This window comes from Bactrocera dorsalis, chromosome 1, assembly GCF_023373825.1.
Source record: "Bactrocera dorsalis isolate Fly_Bdor chromosome 1, ASM2337382v1, whole genome shotgun sequence".
Taxonomy (NCBI): Eukaryota; Metazoa; Arthropoda; class Insecta; order Diptera; family Tephritidae; genus Bactrocera; species Bactrocera dorsalis.
In genome coordinates, this window is record NC_064303.1 from 61,479,285 (window position 1) to 61,501,127 (window position 21,843).

A 21,843-nucleotide genomic window follows, 5' to 3' on the forward strand; every position below is an offset into this window, starting at 1 on the left:
AGATATGAAAACGAAAGAATACTGGTCGATAAGCAAGTAACGACACTAATGAACTTGCCAAAGATTAAAAAAGAAACAAGTGTAGAATTCATCAAACTAGAATCCACTGTTTCTAATTTTTGTCGCTTCTATCGACACTTAATATCCCCACAGACAGCTGGGATCCTATTCTGGTAAACATTTGCACCGCCGCATTACCAGAAAAGTCGTTACTTCTATGAGAGCAATCGCACTCATCACGAAAAAAGTGCCCAACGTGGCAACAAATGAAAGACTTTCTCACCACCCAATATGAAATTGCCGAAAGGTAAGAAGAAAAAATACTCAAAGTTAAGAACAAACACGACCAAAATGAAAGCTTAAGTAGACCCCAAGTTAGTAACAAAATCAATTCAAACAAAAACTTTTACAAAACGCAATCGTTCACATCCCAACAGAAAAAACATACGTCATGCGAACTATGTAAAAGAGGGCATAAACTTATATCTTGCCAGAGGTTTAAAAACTTAAATATTAACGAAAGGAACAACATTGTCAGGTCAAAAAGTTTCTGTACAAACTGCTGGTCCCATACACACAATCTTTAAAATTGCAAAAGCAAATATAATTGCTTATATTGTCACAAAAGACACAACTCAATACTTCATTACAGCACATATCCCTTTTCACCCTATAAAAGCGCTTACTAATCAAGAACCACGGGTTTAATTGCAAAAGCAAATCCGGAAAACCAAAATTCGAAAAATAGCCAAGAGACACCATGTTGCTCAAAGGCACAAAAATTTCAAACGCTCAACAGCGAAACACAAAGTGGACTAGTTACAGAACTAGTTACCACTAAATCAACTCATGGTGAAAAAAATCAAATAAATACCTCAATTCACAATTAAGGAAATTTCAAGAGATAGGGAAACTTCCCCTAACATTAAACAGAACTGAAGAAGATCAGTATTGAGAGGACTTTTCTAAAGCCACAACTACTCGATCAAATAATGGCCGGTACGTCGTACGACAACCACTAGAGCCACAATTTTCGAATACCCCACATAATGGTAAAAAAAACAAGGTCAGATTCCCTCTGACAACCTCATATGAAACCAAAAATATATGTTTGTAACTTTTCGACCCCGCAGGATGGCTTTCGCCAATAATGATACAAAAATCATGCTTAAAAAATCTCAAGCTATGTGCATACGCACTTAAACATAAAATATAACAAAAGTGTCTCAAAAGTCAAAAAAATCGACACTTTACATACAATATTGCCCCACAGAGGCCTAAATTTTCAAAAATAAATAAGAATCGTTGCCCAAACAAATACTTGTGGAAATGTTTTACACATTCCACCACGGCTAGTAGTTCTTTTCGCGTCACACAGTAGTTTTTCTCTGATTTCCCGATCACTCTGCTGTAATACCCAATTACTCTTTATTGCTCGTCGATGAGTTGAGACAGGACACCTCCAATTCCATAAGCTCTCGCATCTGTATCCAGGATGAATTTCTTTCCAGGGATTGGATAAGCTAACCTCGGCGCCGTACAAAGTAGTTCTTTAAGCTGCTCAAACGCTTTTTCTTGTTCCAACTGCCATACAAACGGGCGATTCTTCTTTCTTAAATCATGTTAACTTCTAGCCACGTTCGCAAATCCAGGTACAAAACGGCGGTAATACGTGCATAAGCCGAGAAAGCTGCGGAGTTCATGTATGTTGGTGGGTCGAAGCCAATCTTTAACTGCTTTTATTTTTCCCTCCTCGGTGTGAATCCCCTCAGTTGACACTTTATGTCCGAGATATGTGACCTGCTTCTTCCATAATGAACACTTTTTGGGATTCAAGCGTAGTCCGGCTGATACTATTCGCTGAAAGACTTCCTCAAAATTTTTTAGATGATCATCGAAACTTTTTCCCATGATGATAATGTCATCAAGATACACCAAACATGTCTTCCAGTTGAGTCCTTTTAACACATGTTCCATCAGTCGCTCGAACGTTGCAGGCGCATTACATAACCCAAATGGCATCACAGAGAATTCCCATAACCCGTCGCCATACTGAAAGCGGTCTTTTCACGGTCACATTCATCAATCTCGACTTGCCAATATCCACTTTGTAGATCTAATGTAGAAAACCATTTCGCTCCAGACAAGGTGTCTAATGTATCGTCGATTCTCGGTAGAGGATAACTGTCTTTTTTTGTGACATCATTCAATCAATCTTTCTTTTTACCTAAGACGATAGGTGAGCTCCATGGACTTATTTAAGGTTCGATCACACCATTTTTGTGCATGTCTTCAATAATTTTGTTAGCATCCTCACGTTTTGCTAGTGGAACCCTACGCTGAGCTTGTCGGATTGGCTTAGCGTCTCCGGTATTTATGCGATGTTTGACATTGCCGGTTCTTCCTGTGTTGTTTCCTTCGTTTGCAAATATGGATGCGTATTTTTCTAATAGCTTTTCTGCTTTTAATTTTTCATTTCCATGCAGTTCGTTCAGCAAATTGTTTAGGAGTGTAGGACTTATCTGCTGTGACCCAATAGTAGGCTTCTGTTGTGACCGTTCGCATCGTGCTATTGCACTTATATTCTGGCACTGTCTGAAGGATTTCTGCTGCAGGTCCTTTCAATGATACAAACAAGGACGCTACTTTTCCGCTGCATTCCAGTTATTGGCCATTGCTGTCTTTTCAAGCTGAAGTTTGAAAATTTGAAATGGAATACTTCCATCGAATGTGGGTGCCTTCAGTCTTGGGTTATTTGTTGATGGTGCAGGGCCATGCAGTTGCAGTTCTCGCATACGATTACTTAATTGAAGAACTTCTGATTTTAAATTTTCTTCTACCTTTGTAGAAGTTTCTGGGCCATCAAATTCGAATTCGTCCACATTAATTCCATCCGCTTCCATCGCTTCACGTAATCGTGCCTGCAGATCCGCCTTTTGTCCGCTTATCGGCAAATTACCCTCCTCCTTTTTTAATTGCTGAATTCTCAATTCCCCGAATTTAACCATTTTGAATTTGGATTATTTGACAATTCCACTTCTGACACCAATTGTTGCGAATTTACTCCTTACTAGTTTACTTTACTAGGTTCGTACCTCTGGATTGACAAATAAAACCAAAAACCGTTTAATTCAACAAAATCTCTTTATTACGCAATTTGTCTACACTATAGCAGTTTACTCTTAGCACTGGATGATCACATTGGCGCTGCCACGGCTTATATAGCCACGCACTCCTCGCTGACGTCAAAGTGTCCTCCTAGAATAGACAATAGAATTAATTGAGGTATGCACTGCGACCTTGGGTCTATTGTGCCCTCACTGAACTCACAGGGACTCACCAAGCCCCAACAAATCGATGAATTCTAGTATTTTCCTGGGAGCTAGTGAGTCGATGTGATCCCTATCCGGAAATGTAGTTCCAAGAGCCTTAGACCTGCGTCTGCAGACTGCGATGCAGTCGATTAGCAGGTGCTCCGGGGTTTCAGGTTCCCTGTCGCAGAACCGGCAGTTAGAGCAAGAGGCAAGTCCTATGTTGAACAGGTGCCTTTTCAACATACAGTGGCCGGTGTAGAATGCGACCAAGAGCCTGAGTTTGATCCTTGGGAGGTTGATTATCGATTTAAACCTTTTGAGGTTGTACCCCCCTATCAGCAACTTGGCATGCCGCATACCATGTGCCCGTTGCCAATGACCTTCTGCCCTCTCTTTCTTCCTTACGGAGCAGCTCTATCTTATCTCTATGCACCGACTTATGGCTAAGACTTCGGCCTGGAAGATACTGGGGAATCTGCCCATCGGTATGGATAACCTTGTGCGTGGGCCCGCGATCCCTGCACCAATACCTTCCGACGTCTTCGAGCCGTCAGTGTACCACTTCAGTGTACTATCCCTCAGCATCAGCTCAAGGGTGGAGTCATTCCACTCGCTCTTGCTGCCAAGGGTAACCTTGAACTTCCTCGTGAAGTTTATTGTTTTTGTAATCCCGTCCTTCGGGAGGAGGGCAATTGGATTGTTGCCACTTATCAACTCCATCCTCTGGGACGAGATTATTTTTCCTTTACCGCATCCCTCTGCCGTTATTTGCAGAAGTGAATGCTTGGCTACTTGGCCGATCACTATGTGGAGCGGCGTGAGTTCCAGCAGGACCTCCAGCACCGCTGTTGGGCAGGTTCGCATAGCGCCCGTCATGCAGACGCATGCTAACCGCTGAAGCCTTGATAGTTTCATCACCACCGAGGCCTGTGCCGCCACAGAGGCCCAGGACACCGCTCCATATGTGACTATCGGTCGCACAATCATGGTATACAACCACCTGACAATCCTTGGCTTGAAACCCCATGATTTTCCTGCAGCCGATTGCACACCATTAGAGCCTTTGTCGTCTTGACCAGGGTTTGGTCCACATGCTGTTTCCACCGCAAAGTGGAATCCAGACTGAGACCAAGATATTTTACTTTGCTGGTCATCTCAATCACTCTACCCCCAAGTGTGAGGTTCCTAAGCCCGGGTAGGGATCTTCGCCTCGTGAACGGGACGATGGTAGTCTTCGAGGGGTTGATACTCAGCTCAACTCCCCTGCACCACTCCTTTGCCAGATTTAGACCTCGTTGCACTAGGTCACAGAGAGTGTCCTCGAACTTGCCTTTCGCTATGATCACTATATCGTCCGCATATCCTTGGCAGCGGATGCCGTTGTCGGTTAGCAGTGCTAACAGGTCGTCCACGACAAGGCTCCATAGCAGGGGCGATAGTACACCACCCTGCGGACAGCCTCTTGTTGCGCCTAGGCGAATTTTTGTGCCCCCCTGCTGTGGTCTCAGCAATCCTGGTGCGCAGTACCGCCTCTATCCATCTACGCAGAGAAAAAGAGAAATGCAGACAAGAAGTGCTTCGCAAACGGTTAGATGATACCAATTTGTTAGCGTTTTCATTCGATGGCAGAAAAGATGATACTTTAACGATAGATAAAATTGATGAGAAGTATCATACTAGGATGGTAAAAGAACCTCATCTTGTTATTTTGAGAGAACCCAATTCTGAATTGATTGGTTACGTAAGACTGCAACATGAAACCGCTGAATACAAAATAACCAAATGAAATGGTTTTTTCAACGATAAAAATATATCACTGGATACATTAATTGGAATATGCACTGACGGTGAGCCAACAAACACTGGCCCACACGGTGGAATTATACGACGATTCGAATTGCTGTTAAAACGACCATTGCATTGGTTTGTTTGCCTTCTACACTTCAACGAACTTCCGCTTCGGCATTAGTTTCAAGCTTTGGATAAATCAACCAGCACTGGACCAAGATCGGCAACCGGAAAACTGAGCCGTCAAATCGAAACTTATGAAACTCTTCCGGTAAGTTATTGCTATCACTCATTAATTACACTGTGATAGCTTTTTAAAAAAAAAAAAAAAGACAGGACCAAATTCGACGGTTTCCCCCTATTTCGCGTCCTACGAATCGAACTGCATCATTACTTTTTTGAGTTACAATCATGGTTTCATACAAAAATTTTTGTTGAAGTTTTTCATCAAAGTGGCCCATTGTAAGAGAAAGGCACATTTGATTCGGTCTCTAACTTTTTTAATGTTCACTTTTTTGGTAAACTTTCTTTGGCAAAGCTTCTCAGAATAAGTCCGTCTTTAAGTTCTTAGATGACTGTAAACCCCAAAATCAATGTTTTTTGGGTCCTTACAGCCAATAGTCGAAAAAACTGAAATTTAATCCATTTTTTTAATGTTTTTTCCCTCACGTTTCGTCAATATTTTAATTTACCCTTTGATACTTATATTGTGTACAAATCAGCAAGCAACGAGTCAAGCTTTTTGCCGCTGTACCAATGCTCAAGGGGGGCGGCGACTTGGTGAAATCTTTCTCCATGCTCATCGGATTCAGTCGGAACTTGCTGCTCAAAATGGTCCTTGTGATGGTGAAGGAAATGAATTTTTAAGGACATATTCACACCTATTTCTTCAAAAGCGTCCACCATGTCATCCACATATTTTTTCCAATCTTCAGACCGGTGTACTCCTAAGCAATGGTTTATAACGGTCATAACGGAGTTCCAGGCAATTTTTTCATTTGGCCTTAGAAGTTCTCCGAATTTTGCGTTTTTCGTAAGTTTTCTTATATCGGGGCCATTGAGAACACCTGAAAATAATGTATCAACATAACATTCGTTCTATTAAAAGACTTTAAATACCTTCTTTTATTTTCGCAACATTTAGTCTTGGAAATATTTCTGTCAAACATTTAAAAGCTTCGGCATCTCGATTTATTGCTTTTATGAAATTTTTGACAATTCCCAATTTTATGTGCAGTGGTGGTAGCAAAATGTTATTAGCTGGTATCAGCGGAATATGGATAACATTTGTCACATTTAAATGAAATTCTGTGCGAAGCTTCCAATCACGCATTCTATATTGGTTTCCGCGGTACCTTGTGTCCCAATGACAAATGAAGCACATATTTTTTGTGTATCCTGTCTGCAAACCAGTAAGCAAGGCGATAACTTTTAAATCCGCGCATATCTTCCATTGATGCTGCTGATACTGAACTCTGTCCAAAATTAATTTCATTGCTTCGTATGTTTCCTTTGTGTTGGAGCTTATGGCGATTGGAACCGGATTTTTTGTGTTATACACATACAGCAATCCTGCTTTTAAACTATTTTTCGACGAGTCAATAAACAAGCGTCATTGCTCTGGTTTGTACTCACAGTTCATGTATTGCATAAGACCAGGAATTATTTTACAATACGAAAAAGTATTGTCGCCATTAACCTCAAAGAAATCTAAAAGCTCCTCCTGTCTTTTGCGGTATCCATACATCTTCACATCTTTAGACAATATATTTACCGATCGAAGATGATGTGCTAGGCATAAGTGGGCGACGCCACGTCCATTTTCAATTTTTAAAAAAAGCCTGGGTGCAGCTTCCTTCTGCCATTTCTTCCGTAAAATATAGTGTTTCTGACGTTTTTTGTTAGTCGGTTAACGCACTTTTAGTGATTTTCAACATAACTTTTGTATGGGAGGTGGGCGTGGTTATTATCCGATTTCTCCCATTTTTGAACTGTATATGGAAATGCCTGAAGGAAACGACTATATAGAGTTTGGTTGACATAGCTATAGTAGTTTCCGAGATATGTACAAAGAACTTAGTAGGGGAAGGGGCCACGCCCACTTTTCCAAAAAAAAATACGTTCAAATATGCCCCTCCCTAATGCGATCCTTTGTGCCAAATTTCATTTTAATATATTTATTTATGGCTTAGTTATGACACTTTATAGGTTTTCGGTTTCCGCCATTTTGTGGGCCGATTTTGCCCATCTTCGAACTTAACCTTCTTATGGAGTCAAGAAATATGTGTACCAAGTTTCATCATGATATCTCAATTTTTACTCAAGTTACAGCTTGCACGGACGGACGGACAGACGGACGGATGGACAGACAGACATCCGGATTTCAACTCTACTCGTCACCCTGATCACTTTGGTATATATAACCCTATATCTGACTCTTTTAGTTTTAGGACTTACAAACAACCGTTATGTGAACAAAACTATAATACTCTCCTTAGCAACTTTGTTGCGAGAGTATAAAAATGGATTAAATTTCAGTTTTTTCGACATATTGGCTATAAGGACACAAAAAACATTGATTTTGGGGTTTACAGTCATCTAAGAACTTAAAGACGGACTTATTCTGAGAAGCTTTGCCACAGAAAGTTTACCAAAAAAGTGAACATTAAAAAAGTTAGAGACCGAAGAAAATGTGCCTTTCTCTTACAATGGGCCACTCTGATGAAAAACTTCAACAAAAATTTTTGTATGAAAGCATGATTGTAACTCAAAAAAGTAATAATGCAGTTCGATTCGTAGGACCCGAAATAAGGGGAAACTGTCGAATTTGGTCTTGTCTTTTTTTTCGACTATCACAGTGTTATAATTGTCAACCATTTTTAATTATTTTATTATTATATATTTTTAGGTGGTGGACGGCTTCCAGAAAATTGAGTTGCAAAATATGCCCCCTGCTCTAAAAAAAAAAAGAATTTTCCACCGATTCGAAGTACTTATACGACATGGCCCATGCAATTTCTAGCGGCGTGGTTCCGGTGGATCTGGCTAACATCAAACCAGGGAAAATTGTACATTCTCGGTGGCTCAGCAAGGCCGCTAGATTATTGCGATTATATGTGACAACGGAAAATCCAGATGCAATTTTAAGAATTCTGGTTGAATTTATAATTAAGTGTTATGTGCCAATGTACTTCAATATCAAGTATTACAGCTCTGTCGTGTACGGCCGTGCATTATTTTTCAAGTTCATTGGTTGGTCACGATTTCTAGAACCTCGTTTACGCAAAATTGTCAATCAAGTAATTAGTTATAATCATATTATGCGCATGCGGAAAATATCTTGTTATCAATGTTGTTTGATGATAGGAAAGAAAAGCGCGACTGTGCCATCAAGAAAATTCTACGCTCTCGAACCGATGTTGACGAGCCAATGGAATTTAGAGTTTATAAAAAACCAGATATAAACTTTAATTTCAAGATCCACCGTTTAATGATCCAAAAATTCCATCACACATACAAGGAACGGAACGACATGTTCAATTGCTAGCTAGCGTTTCCAAACGGGTTATACCGGAAAATGTAAAGGCTGTTATGGCGACGACATTAGAGAGCCATGCGAAATTGCCCAGACTTGAAAGTAAAAAAGACTTCAAACAATATTTTTTTTTAGTTTCTTTTCTATAACTCACTTAAATTAATTTTTTCATTTACCTATGTTCTGACTAAATAAATTTCTTAAGAGAAAAAATAGATATTATTATAAATAAATAAAAATAAAGAAAAAACATAGCCATTTAGCTGATTTTTTCATGTAAAGGCCAAAAATGGTGATTTTTTGAAATGATTGTATGGGGAACCCCCCAGGGGAGTTCCAGGGGGTGTGCCACTGGCAAGGGTGGATCGGCCGTCCAAAGTTAGTGGGGGTCGGTCATACATTTGGACTCGATTAGAGCACTCTAAATGGGTCAAAGTGGGATTTTTCAAAATTTGCCCCTACCCAAAAGTTCGACCCAAATTGGGGGACATCAAAATTCGTTTTAGAGGTATGGTTCCTTCGGCAAAGTTTCTTATTTTGATCCCTAGAATACGATTTTCACAGAGCAATGAGCGATTTTTAAATCGACCCTCCCTGGTGCATATATATATATATACTAAAATATTTGTACATTATAGCATTTTTTACCGAAATATATGTTTTAATATGAATTTTATATAATAAACTCATAAAAATGTTAAATGCAAAGTTAGAACGGAATTTGGTACATTGAAATTTCACCTGTACCGATCTACGTGCTATGAAACGGAATTAGGAACATATATCATATTTCGTTTTACTTTGTTTTGGGGTTGAAAATTGAGTTTTAATATATATTTAAATTCTTAGCTTAAAGTAAACTCAATAAATTGTTTAAAGATCAATTTCCGTCCTATCGTTTTTTGAGGAAAAAGCTTATTTTTTGCGTATGAAATTTCATAAATGAGCTTAAAATAAGTAAACACAATTCAGAGGCTTACTTTTTCTAAAGCTATGTTATTGGATTAACAAGACTTTATTTGCGATGATTCTTCATTGGTGGAATTTAAATTAGTTACAAAACAGTTTACATCAAATATTTCGGGAACTCCCTGCTTAATATTTATAAAAACATGTAGCACGAAAATAGGCTTCAGTTTTTAATTTTGTGCCTAATTCCGTTCTATAGGCCGCAGTTGGGAACGGTGTGTTTCTAATTGAATAAATGTTGAGCCAATTTATTGGGGAACACAAACAGGGTATTAAACGTATCAATTTGCACTCACACCCGCGCGAGGGTTTAAAATGAAAAACACAGTGTTTTTATGAAAAGCACAATATATTTAAAATCAATATTTGTTTAACAAATGGTTCTGTGCTATTATATATAAAATTTTGTTCGAATCAAATTACTCTCCAATAGTTTGGATCGCTATAAGTCGGCGCGGGCGGCTCGGTGCCAAAGGTAGTGTTTTGCGGATCAAGATGTATCGAATCGAATGGTGGTAGCGAAGCGGACCGGGTGATGACGACCGGACGCAGTGTGTCAGCGAATGCGTGTATTGCGAATGTCTTCAAAAATAATAGCGATGATCCAATCCTTTTGACATCTGCTGTGGTAAAATCCAATGTGTCCGCAGGTGTGGTGAGTTGGTGTTGTGTAAAGCTAGGGTGCGCCAGTTTTTCTCGGGTAGAGTGGGTCGAGACTTAACTCATTTAAACATCCTGGGCCCCCTAGGCGAATATTTTGCCTAGCATTACGTATATGCTGTTGCCTGTATTTCGGCGTACTGCTTATAAAGGATAGTAACTCCACGCCTGGCTCAGATGTGGCCAGAATGGGTACTCCTTACCCCTTGAGTTAAGACTATGATATTAGAGGGATCTTGAGAGAGAGGCCGGTAATTGCGAACGGCTTCATTTAGAATTATAATTTTTTAAGTGGGATGTTCAAGTTGTACAACAAATTCTCACCAACTACCCTTATGAGAAGCGCTAATGTAGGTGCGATAAGAGCTACCTTCGCTTTTGGCAAGTTTATGTGCGTCATAGTATTGCATTGGGCATATGGTGAATCCTTAACTTGCTTTTGAGATTTTATTTATTTGAAAATTTACTCCTCTGTGGGGCAATATTGTATGAAAAGTGTCAATTTTGTTTTTGACTTTTTGAGACACTTTTGTTATATTTTATGTTTAAGTGCGTATGCACTAATTTGACGTTTAGTACCGCGCCACATAGTTTGAGATTTTTTAAGCAGGTTTTTTGTATCATTATTGGCGAAAGCCATCCTGCGGGGTCGAAAGGTTACGAACATATATTTTTGGTTTTATATGATGTTGTCAGAAGGAATCTGACCTTGCTTTTTCTACCTTTATGTGGGGTATTGGAAAATTGTGGCTCTAGTGGTTGTCGTACGACGTACCGGCCATTATTTAATTGAGCAGTTATGGGGGGAAGTTTCCTTAAATTTTGACATTTCCTTAATTGTGAATTAAGGTATTTGTTTTTATTATACTCAACTTTAGTTGGTTTGGTGGTGACCAGTTCTGTAATTATCTGTCCATTTTGTATTTCGCTGTGGAGCGTTTGAACTTTTTGCGCCTTTGAGCAACATGGTGTCTCTTGGCTGTATTTAGTATTTTGGTTTTCTGTATTTGCTTTTGAAGTTGAACCCGTGGTTCTTTTTGTATAAGCGCTTCTTTGGGGTGAGATGGGATATATGCTGTAATGAAGCATTGAATGATGTCTTTTGTGACAATAGATGCAATTGAATTTGCTTTTGCAATTTTTATATGTGTGCGCATGTGACAGGCAATTTGTGCAAAGTCGTTTTGACCTGACAAAATTATTTCGTTCGTTAACTTTTAATTTTTTAAACTTCTCGCAAGTTTTAAGTTTATGCCCTCTTTTACATAGTTCGCATGACGTATATTTTTTCTGTTCGGAGGTGAACGATTGCGTTTTGTAAAAGTTTTTGTTTGAATTGATTTTGTTACTAACTTGGGGTCTATTGAAGCTTCCATTTTGGTCGTGTTTGTTCTTAGTTTTGATTATTTTTTCTTCTAACCTTTCCGCAATTTCATATTGGGTGGTGAGAAAATCTTTCATTTGTTGCCACGTTGGGCACTTTTTTCGTGATGAGAGCGATTGCTCCCATAGAAGTAACGACTTTTCTGGTAATGCGGCGGTGCAAATGTTTACCAGAATTGGGTCCCAGCTGTCTGTGGGAATGTTTAATGTCGATAGAACCGACAAACAATTTGAAACAGTGGATTCGAGTTTGATGAATTCTACACTTGTTCCTTTCTTAACTTTTGGCAAGTTCATTAGTGTCGTTACTTGTTTATCGACCAGTATTCTTTCGTTTTCGTAACGTGCTTTTAGAGCTTCCCAAGCAAAATTGAAATTTTCGTCATTGAGAGCAAACTGTTTTACTATTTCGCCTGCTTGACCTTTTGTTTTGTATCGGAGGTGATACAGTTTTTGTGCCTTTGATAGTTGTGGATGGTTGATGTAAACGGCTGTGAACATGTCCCGGAAGGACGGCCATTCTTCATAACCTCCGTAAAACGTTTCTGTATCACATGCGGGCAACTCGAGGTGGATGCCTGAACTTGCCTCGTGACTGTCCATTTGTGGCAGCTCTACTCTACTGTGGAGAGTAGGGGCAATTGCTTTAATTAGCTTTAATTGATCGGAGATCATAGCTTTTGTTTCCTCATATTGGTCCAAGCAGTTTTCGTAAATATCGTAAGCCGATGATTTAAAATTATGTGTATCTGAATCGTTAGAATCTAAAATGGCGTCATGAGCCACTTGGAGCCGAGTCCAAAAGTTTTCAAGATTTTGAATTTTGATTTCTAATAACGATTCAGAGTTTTCATTAATCGGCAAAGAGGCAAATCTAGTGCAGTATCTTAATAAACTGTCACTTTGTGAAATGAATTTAACAACCTGTTTTGAGCGTGTAGCTCCTACAGGTGTATTTTGATTTGTGTCGTTATGAACCATTTTTGCAAAACAATATTATTTAGTTATATTTTAGTTCGAAAATAAATTGGAATTGTTAATTGGTATTCAAAACCGCGCTTTTTATTAATTAAAATATTTGATGTCCGAATTATTTATTTTTAGGTACACCCTAATAATAGGCTTGTATGTACTTGTTTTTGTGCAATTGAGAGCTCGTCGCAGAGATCAATATGCTTTGTACATAAGTATGCACGAATTGTTTGTGCTTATGATTATGCTTCTGTTCTTAAGCAATTGAGAGCTCGTTAGAGAGATCAATTAGCTTTTTGTCCACAATCCTGCTTGTTTTTGTTTGCCAAAGAACAAGAGGTATTGCTGGATAATTGCAAATGTGGACTTTGAACTTTTGTTTTTTTTTTTTTTTGGAGATTTTGTTTTGCGTCACAGGCAGATTTTGCCGTATGATTATATGTACAAATATATTTGTATATTATGTTCGCTCTAAGAAGAGAGCGCGGAAATGGAATTGAAAAATGTAAATCTGTTTATATGTATATATGCGTTAATATGTAATATTGATATTTTGTTTAGTCTCACAGGCAGATTATTTGCCGTATGATTATATGTACAAATATTTTTATATATGTATGTTCGCTCTGAGAAGAGAGCGCGGAGACGGAATTTAAGAAAGCTAAAGGTGCTTTTTTTTTTTTCCTCTCTTGTTTTGTTTTTTATATTACTATTATATGTTTATGCCCTTGCTTATGCAAACCTGCTTATTGTTTTTTGTTAAACACAACAAGCATGCCGGAAAAATTGCAAGTAAATATTTTAATTGTTTTTTTTTTTCTTGTTAATAAGTGTGTTTAAACGACGAAGCTTAGTAGACATCGAATAATTAGGAATTGTATTCATGTGTGTATTATATGTAAATTAAAGGACTTGATACGCTCACTTGGTATTCCTTTTGTAGGTAAAGTGCGCTTATTACTGTGACCATATGTGTATTTGTATTTATGTCTCTCCCGCCAATTTTGTTCCTCCGCTTCTTCCAGTTGGTTGGACCTGTTGTGTTTGTTGTTTTGTTTGTATATTGTTTTAATTGTTCGCGCCCGTTCGCGCCCGTTCGATCCGTTTTTGTGTTTTTTCGTTGTTTTAATGTTGAGGCATTTTTAAACTTCGCGCCCGATTTGTGTTTTGTTTTTAGGTTTCGCGGAGTTGCTTATTGTTTTTTTGTTTGCTTAACCTGTTTTGTAGTTTAATTTTTCTGAGGACTTTGTTTTTGTTTCTGTCACTTTGTCACCTCAGTATAAAAACTTGTTTCTTTTTCTTTTTTTTTTTTTCGCAGTTATTCACCTAATGTTTATATAGTATATATGTATGTAGGTGTATAGGAATGTTTTTTTTTTTGTTTGCGACACTGCACTTTTGTTTTTACGCTTTTTTGTTTGCTTTATATGTATATATTTTTTTTTGTTCTTGAGTTTTGTTCTGATTGTGTCACTGCACTTTGTTGCACTGCACTTTATCTTTTACTTTGTGTCACCACAATAGTTTTAACACACAATTAAATATTGTTATTCTTAATAATTTTAGAATCCGAAGGTGCCTATCGGTAAGGCTCGAAGGACCATGAATAAATGTTGAGCCAATTTATTGGGGAACACAAACAGGGTATTAAACGTATCAATTTGCACTCACACCCGCGCGAGGGTTTAAAATGAAAAACACAGTGTTTTTATGAAAAGCACAATATATTTAAAATCAATATTTGTTTAACAAATGGTTCTGTGCTATTATATATAAAATTTTGTTCGAATCAAATTACTCTCCAATAGTTTGGATCGCTATAAGTCGGCGCGGGCGGCTCGGTGCCAAAGGTAGTGTTTTGCGGATCAAGATGTATCGAATCGAATGGTGGTAGCGAAGCGGACCGGGTGATGACGACCGGACGCAGTGTGTCAGCGAATGCGTGTATTGCGAATGTCTTCAAAAATAATAGCGATGATCCAATCCTTTTGACATCTGCTGTGGTAAAATCCAATGTGTCCGCAGGTGTGGTGAGTTGGTGTTGTGTAAAGCTAGGGTGCGCCAGTTTTTCTCGGGTAGAGTGGGTCGAGACTTAACTCATTTAAACACTAATTACGTTTCAATTCATTTTAACAGAAATTTGAGTGCCGCCATCACTCCAAAATATACACACGAATCATTAAATTTAGCTCTTGAAGCAATAAAAAGCAATCGGATGACATGTTACAAGGCTTCAAAGGTATATCGTGTTCCGAAGCAAACTCTACTGGACAAAACTAAATACAAGTATTCAAAAGGCTGCCCAGGATCTCCAGCTGTGCTAACGACAGAAGAAGAAAGTTGTATTGTCAAATGGGTTTGTTATCTGGCGGAAATAGGGTTTCCAGTAACAAAATATCAACTTGTAAACTGAAATCGGCCGAATTCTTTTAAAAATAATATACCAGGCAGAAAGTGGTTGCAAGGGTTTTTCAAAAGAAATCCCACAGTGAGTCAACGTGTTTCGCAATCCTTAACAGTTTCTCGTGCATCGGTAACAGAATCTTCCATAAGAAGTTGGTTTAAAAGAGTATATCAATACTTGGAAAATAACAATTGTCTCGATGTTTTAGAAGATTCAACACGAATCTTCAACTGTGATGAGTCCGCGTTTTTTCTTTGTCCAAAAGGTCAAGCAGTTTTGACAAAACGGGGTTCAAAGCATGTATACTTCAGATCTGGCAATGATGATAAAGAATGTCTTAAATTATGCATAGGAGCTTCCGCTTCCAGTAAAATGATGCCAACTTTTGCTCTCTCCGTACAAAAGACTTCCAACCAACATACTTTCCAAATTTACTTCTGATTGGGCTATTGGAAAGTCGGATTCAGGCTGGATGACCTGCGAAACATTTTATGAATATATATATATTTATTGAGTACAGCGGAACTTGGAAGGGTGATGTTAAAGACGAAAACTTATTTTACTTTTGGAGAAGTGTTAGAATGAGCAAACAAGCCGCTGCATTGCAAGTATTTCTATTTCCGATCCTAATATTACGAGTATTTTAGCTAACAACGACTGTTTATTGGATATCGAAAACATGAGTATTGATTTCATAGATTTCAATGAAGAATTAGTTAACAAACATAATTTAAGCAGCTCAACTCCATCTTGTGCCGTGAAGTCCAAGCAGCGTGAAGTAGTACATATATTGGACAGTATACCAGCAGCTCAAGCCATTAATTTCGAAGATATCCTAACAACTGTCAACCATCCACCAAGACCTTAGTTGCCCCCTAGGGAGGCGAATGACAACGTAGACGTGGTTAATATTAATTCGAGAACTCCACCAAAAAGCACAGTTAATGCAATAGAAATAAAAAAATCTAAATTTCCAACGCCTTTCAAAAATGCTCTTTTCTAGCCAGAGCCAGAAAACCCGAACAAAAAAATTAACCCCAACTGTCGCCACTGCTTCTGAATACATTGAGTATCAGCGACGCTTGGATGAAGAAAAAAAGATTAAGAAAGAAAAGATAATTTTAAAAAAGAAAGATAAGCAAGGTTCAAAGGTGAAAGTAAAACGGAACATTAATAATAGTTTTAAACCAGGAGACTATGTTGTAGTAAGGTATGAAGGCGAGAAATTTCCTGGGCAGGTGTTAAAAGTTACTAATGGGAATGCAGAAAAATTTCAAATCAAAACCATGACAATGAGTGGATCTAACTGGCGCTGGCCAGAAAAAGAAGATATTTTAGAATACGACGCCGATGAAGTAGTTAAAAAAATTAATTTACCTCAGCCTATAAATAAGAGAGGAATATTTCCAATACCTGATATGTAATAGACTAAAATTTAATATTGAACTGACTTTATGTAATTGAAATTATTTTATTTGACTTACAAGTAATTGGATGTATACAGTTTTACTAACTAAATACTTATTATTTATGTTTATATATCGCATCAAATGCATAGCTGACAAATAACGTCATTAAAATATTTGAAGTTATTTTATTTTATCTAACTAAGTAATTTTCTATGTGACTTATGTGAATAAAAATGTTTCGTTGTGTTCCTCGTATAAACTGTGTAAGTTTTACTAACAAATTGCTAGGAATACTTGAAATAAGAACCTTTTCTAATGTAGCACGGAATAAGGATCACTTTAGCACGGAATTAGGATTTTGACAAAATTTTAGCACGGAATTGGGGCCAATTGAGTGTTTCAGAAAAGCATTAATAACAAAAAAACGGTACAAAAATTCTATCATTTGAAAAGTTAATATGAAAAATAAAAGCTTTATTTACAATTTGTTTATAATTCTTCATTCCGTCTAACTTTTGATTCACTGTAATAAGCGTATATTCATCAATCTACCTTAATATGCCGTAATTAGGAGCATTTACCTTATTTGGTGAAAACCTTTAGCAAGGTCCATAGAAGAAAAATATTGGGCTTTTCCCTATTTATCCATGATACCATCGATGTTAGGCATCGGAAATTTATCACTAACGGTAATTTTGTTCATCTTTCTGTAATCGATCACAATGCGCCATTTCTTATTTCCAGATTTATCTGCTTTTATACGGACTTACTCTTTCAAAATGTATTATATTTCCTAATCTTATATATAAAAATGAATTATGTTGGTAAGCGCATAACTCCAAAACGCCTGAACCAATTTTGCCAATTATTTTCTCTAAATGTTCGTTGAGGTTCAAGGATGGTTTTTACGGCAAGAAAAATTCGGATAATTGTCGGAAACCCCCTAAAAACATCCCTTTTCTTTTTTCCATACAAACGAATGAATTTTTGTTTATTAGTAACGCTAAGGGAACGACTGAACCAATCTTGATGAAATTTTCAGAGAATGTTCTGTGTGGATCGGGAAAGGTTTAGAAATAAAAAACCTGTATGTCTTTCATGAGGAAAATTCGGAAAATTGAACAATTCCAAAAAGTTAATTTTTTCCATACAAATTTTTTTATTCAATTTTTTTGTTTTGTTTTTCAATTATTTAAATCGTTCAAATTTGCCGTTTGTTTCAAAAATTTTTGAAAATTATTCAATGAAAATGTTATGTGTGTTGCATACAAAGTGACCAATTACAGATTGAAATTTGCTATGGTCGGCGTTCTTTTTGGCATCAACTTACATTAGCAGCCCAAGGCACATGACCGAGTACTCCCAGGATGCGATGCCATACATGCGGTATTATGGATCGCGGTCAATTAGCAACCGATCGTCACGATGTGACAGCAAGACTTTTCAACAGCTTCGATGGACTTTATCTTGAAGCAACGTATGTATGGGGTTGTTAGATGCTGGATGTACTCTTTTGAGTGGCAAAAGAGAGGTTTGCCGCACGCATACATTCTTCTTTGGATGGCGGATGGTGGTTACACCAGATCAAATTGATGAAATCATTTCTGCGGAAATTCCTGATCCAGAGAAAGATCCAGTATTATACGAAGTGGTGGAAACCAATATGGTTGATGGACCTTGCATCCACTACATTCTCTTTTCGGTTTGTATATCTGACAATAAATGCGCGAAACACTATCCATGTGCTTTTCTCTCGGAAACACAAACTGAAAATATCCACTCTATCGGCATCGCTCACCAGATAACAATGCCAGAACATTCAGCATTCTATTTATAAGAGTGAATATCGAAGCTGACAACACATGGATCGTACTATGTTCCCCACTGTTGTTTAATTCACATTCAAAACTCATATCAATATTGAGTATTGCAGTTTGGTGAAATCTATAAAATGCCTTTGTAAGTACGTCACCAAAGGAAGCATTACGATACGGTCGATACGTGAACTGCAATAAAGCGCTTTGTATAATATTTACTTTTGCAATTCATGAACGTTTTCTGCATGTTGTGCGCCCCGCAGTTAATTAGGAGAATGGCCAAAAAGTGTATTTCAACCCAGAGAATACAGTTCAGCCAATAGAAACACCGCCAGCAACAAAATTAACATTTACGAATTTTTTTTTCAACTTTCGTCAGTGATCCGTTTGCGAGAAGATTGCTCTATTTGGAAATACCTTGATTTATATCTGGAATGCATCGTCGAAGACATAGTTGCGCAGAAAGCAAGGCCAACCAGTAGATGGGCATCCAGGTGTCTAATGCATTAGGACGAATTTACACAATCTACCCGAAAAAAACGACGATTATTCCTACCTTCGGTTGCTATTGATTAATGAACGCGGTTCAACTTCATTTGAGTCATTGCTTACTGTGAATGGTACGGTGTCTGCGAGTTTTGGAGAAGTAAGCCAGCAATTACAATTGCTTGAAAATGTCAATCACTGGAATGCACATGAAGTTCGCACACTTTTCGCGGTAATAATTTCGACATATCAGCCTTCAGGCTTGGTATGCCACCGCATCATTTGCGTCTCAAAATTGGATCTGTCGTTATTATGTTCCGCAATCTGCGCTATAGAATACAAAGGGGCAGAATACTTGTTTCTAATAATTCCTTTGAGTTCTAACGATTTGCCATTTCAGTTCAAACGTATTCCGTTTCATTCGTATTTGAGATGACAATCAACAGGAAACAAGGATAGTCGCATAGTGTGTAGCATAAATTTGGAAATGCTATGTTTTTCACACGGTAGTAGCGTGCTCACGAGTTGGAAAAACCATCTTTTCTGTACACTGGAACAGAAACCGAAGAATGTTGTTGAAAAAATGAAATGATAAATTTAACTTTCTTTTCATTTCAAAACACATAATTTCACGCAGGACAACGGCTGCGGGGTCAGCTAGTATATTAATAAATCTATTCTCTACATCAATCTTAGCTCTAAGAGCTTCATACTTTTTGCTATCAAAATCAATTACCTTCCACGATAAGGTACCTGAAGCATTAAAATCATCAGGTATGGGAGCAATTATTCTGTGCATCACTTGATTGATACCATTTATTGCGGTACAGGACAAAAGAGGTGTAGAAAGCCTTTGTTTAGAAAAATATTTATCTAAACTGTTTGGTAGCACTTTCGTTCAAATGAGGACGATAACTTCCGTCAATTTTTTCCATTAAAATATCCCTAAGATCCCTATCTACATTTGTAGGCATATATATTGAGGGTTTTGCCTAATCAAATTCGTATAGCTCATTAAGCTCAAATAGCGCAAATAGTGTTTACGAAATTTCCACTATTTTTATACTCTTTAATTCGAGTATATAATTCGGTTTGTTAGTTTCCAAAAAAGGTCGTAACACTCGGAAGAAAACGTCGAATTGCCAAAAAAATATATATGTCTTTTATAAAAACTGGTTTATTTATGAAAGGTATTCCAACTTCAGTAAGGAAAATACACTAAATAAATTGTAAAAGAATTTATAGCATACTAATAGCGGGATTCTGTAACCAATCTCTAGTCTCTATTTGAGACATTTTGAGGTAAAGTCTCAATTTGTGATTAGTTACTATTCACTAAACAGTCTCTAGCGTTAGTCTCAAAATATTGCCTCAAATTTGAGACCTGGTAGTTAGCAGGTCACAAAACTAAAAAGAACTCTGCCATTTTGAGTATATTGAATAGAGATCATCATAGATATTAATCGATTGTCGTTTTTTTATATTTTGCAAGCTACTCAAACACGAAGGTTAAAAATAAATTAATTTTAGATACATTTCGGAAATATTATGAAACAAAGTCAACATATATTTTTATTTTTTATTGATAATTATATTTTTTGACTATATTATAGAAAATTTAATATTTGTTATCGAAATATTTATCATTCAATTGTAAAAACATGAAATATAATAGATTTTGTGACTGTCATTTACAGAATAGCAAAATCGTCTCAAGTCTCAAAGATTGTCTCTCACTTAAAATTTCAAATTTAGAGACTTGAGACTGTCTCACGTTACAGAAACGCACGGTTAAAATCTCAAATTTAGAGACTTGAGACTGTATCACAGTACAGAATCGTTTCATTTCTTTGAAAATTTCGAAGAGGCAACATGTCCCACATATACCGACGGCATTTTCAATTCGGTAATATGAAATTTAGAAGAGCGAGTATAAAGACGGTTGTGTTATATTATAAAAATAAAGTACATTTTCAAAATAACATTTTTCCAAAAAATTAATATGTAGTTTAATATTGTTAATTTACAGAAAAAATTGGGTTAGGAATGAGCAAAGTCTTAAATTTAATAAACTCATACAATATATGAATTCTTATTTTTCCCAGAAATACATTTGTGAAAAAAGGATTTTATATTTTTATTTTTATGTTTTCCACATAAAAGATTTAAGGAGTTCAAGAGCTCAAAACGTGCGCTGCATCAGCTACCTACCCGACGGCATTTCGTAAATGATAAAATAAAATATTCAAGTGCTCAAAGCATGCGCTACATCAGCTCGAACCTACATACCCTACGACTTTGCGCAGATGATTATATTATGATAGCAAATGCCCACATACAGATTTGGCAATGGCAATAGCAATACGTTTCACAGTTAGTATGCTATAAATTTTATCCTGTCGAGATGCCCCGAAAATTAGTATTCCATATCCCTGCAAGACGGGTAGCTGCTAGCAAACGTGTAAGTGATTTGTTATTGTTCACTTTTGCATTCATTAAAATATTTGTTACTTTTGTTCAGAGAGTGGGAAAAAAGTAACACATAGCTGTTTGATGTTCAATGGTTATCTCACTCTAACCAATGGCAAATATCGCATGCTGCCTTGTTCTCACAGATGACACACATTGTTAGCAAATCTCTTCACAGTATGTTACGGGTAACAAATTATTTTGTTAGCGCATAGCTTACCTATGTGCTATGGATAACAAAAAGTATTTGTTACCCGAATATTTGTTAGTTTATTATTTTGGTTATCAGTTTGTTACCTATATCATATAAACATGTTTGCAGGAGCAAGCAGTAACAAGATTATTTATTACCCATTTGTTACTTCTAGCAATTTCAATCCTTTTAAATAAAACTCAGTTTTTTTATTATTTCGCTTTATTTAATAATAGAATCAGGAGGATGGAGTCGTGTGTAGAAGTTCACACAAGTGAGAAAAGTTCTCTGATCGCCTTTCACTTGGGAGTGGCCAGAAACGATTCTTTTACATATGACTCAAGCAGCTCACGACTTCCGGTCTTTGACCAAGTATCCTCTGGGTAGCCTAAGAACATCCGTTTGAAGGCGAGCTAAAGTGAGAAGGCGAAATATCCACTACTT

At 37.2% G+C, this 21,843-nt stretch overlaps 1 protein-coding gene across 19 annotated transcripts in view; it reads left to right on the plus strand.

The window, feature by feature from the left end:
* LOC105224078 (voltage-dependent L-type calcium channel subunit beta-2) overlaps nucleotides 1-21,843 on the plus strand; it is a 995,088-nt gene that overhangs the window by 476,070 nt on the left and 497,175 nt on the right. Inside the window, exon 1 of one of the 19 annotated variants that reach the window (XM_049462508.1) lies at nucleotides 21,072-21,110. The exons of the other annotated variants lie outside the window; for them this stretch is intronic. Within the exon in view, the coding sequence (XP_049318465.1) occupies nucleotides 21,087-21,110 (24 nt within the window). The 5' untranslated portion in view covers nucleotides 21,072-21,086. Of the gene's footprint in view, nucleotides 1-21,071; nucleotides 21,111-21,843 lie in introns of those variants that run through there. 19 annotated transcript variants of the gene reach the window in all.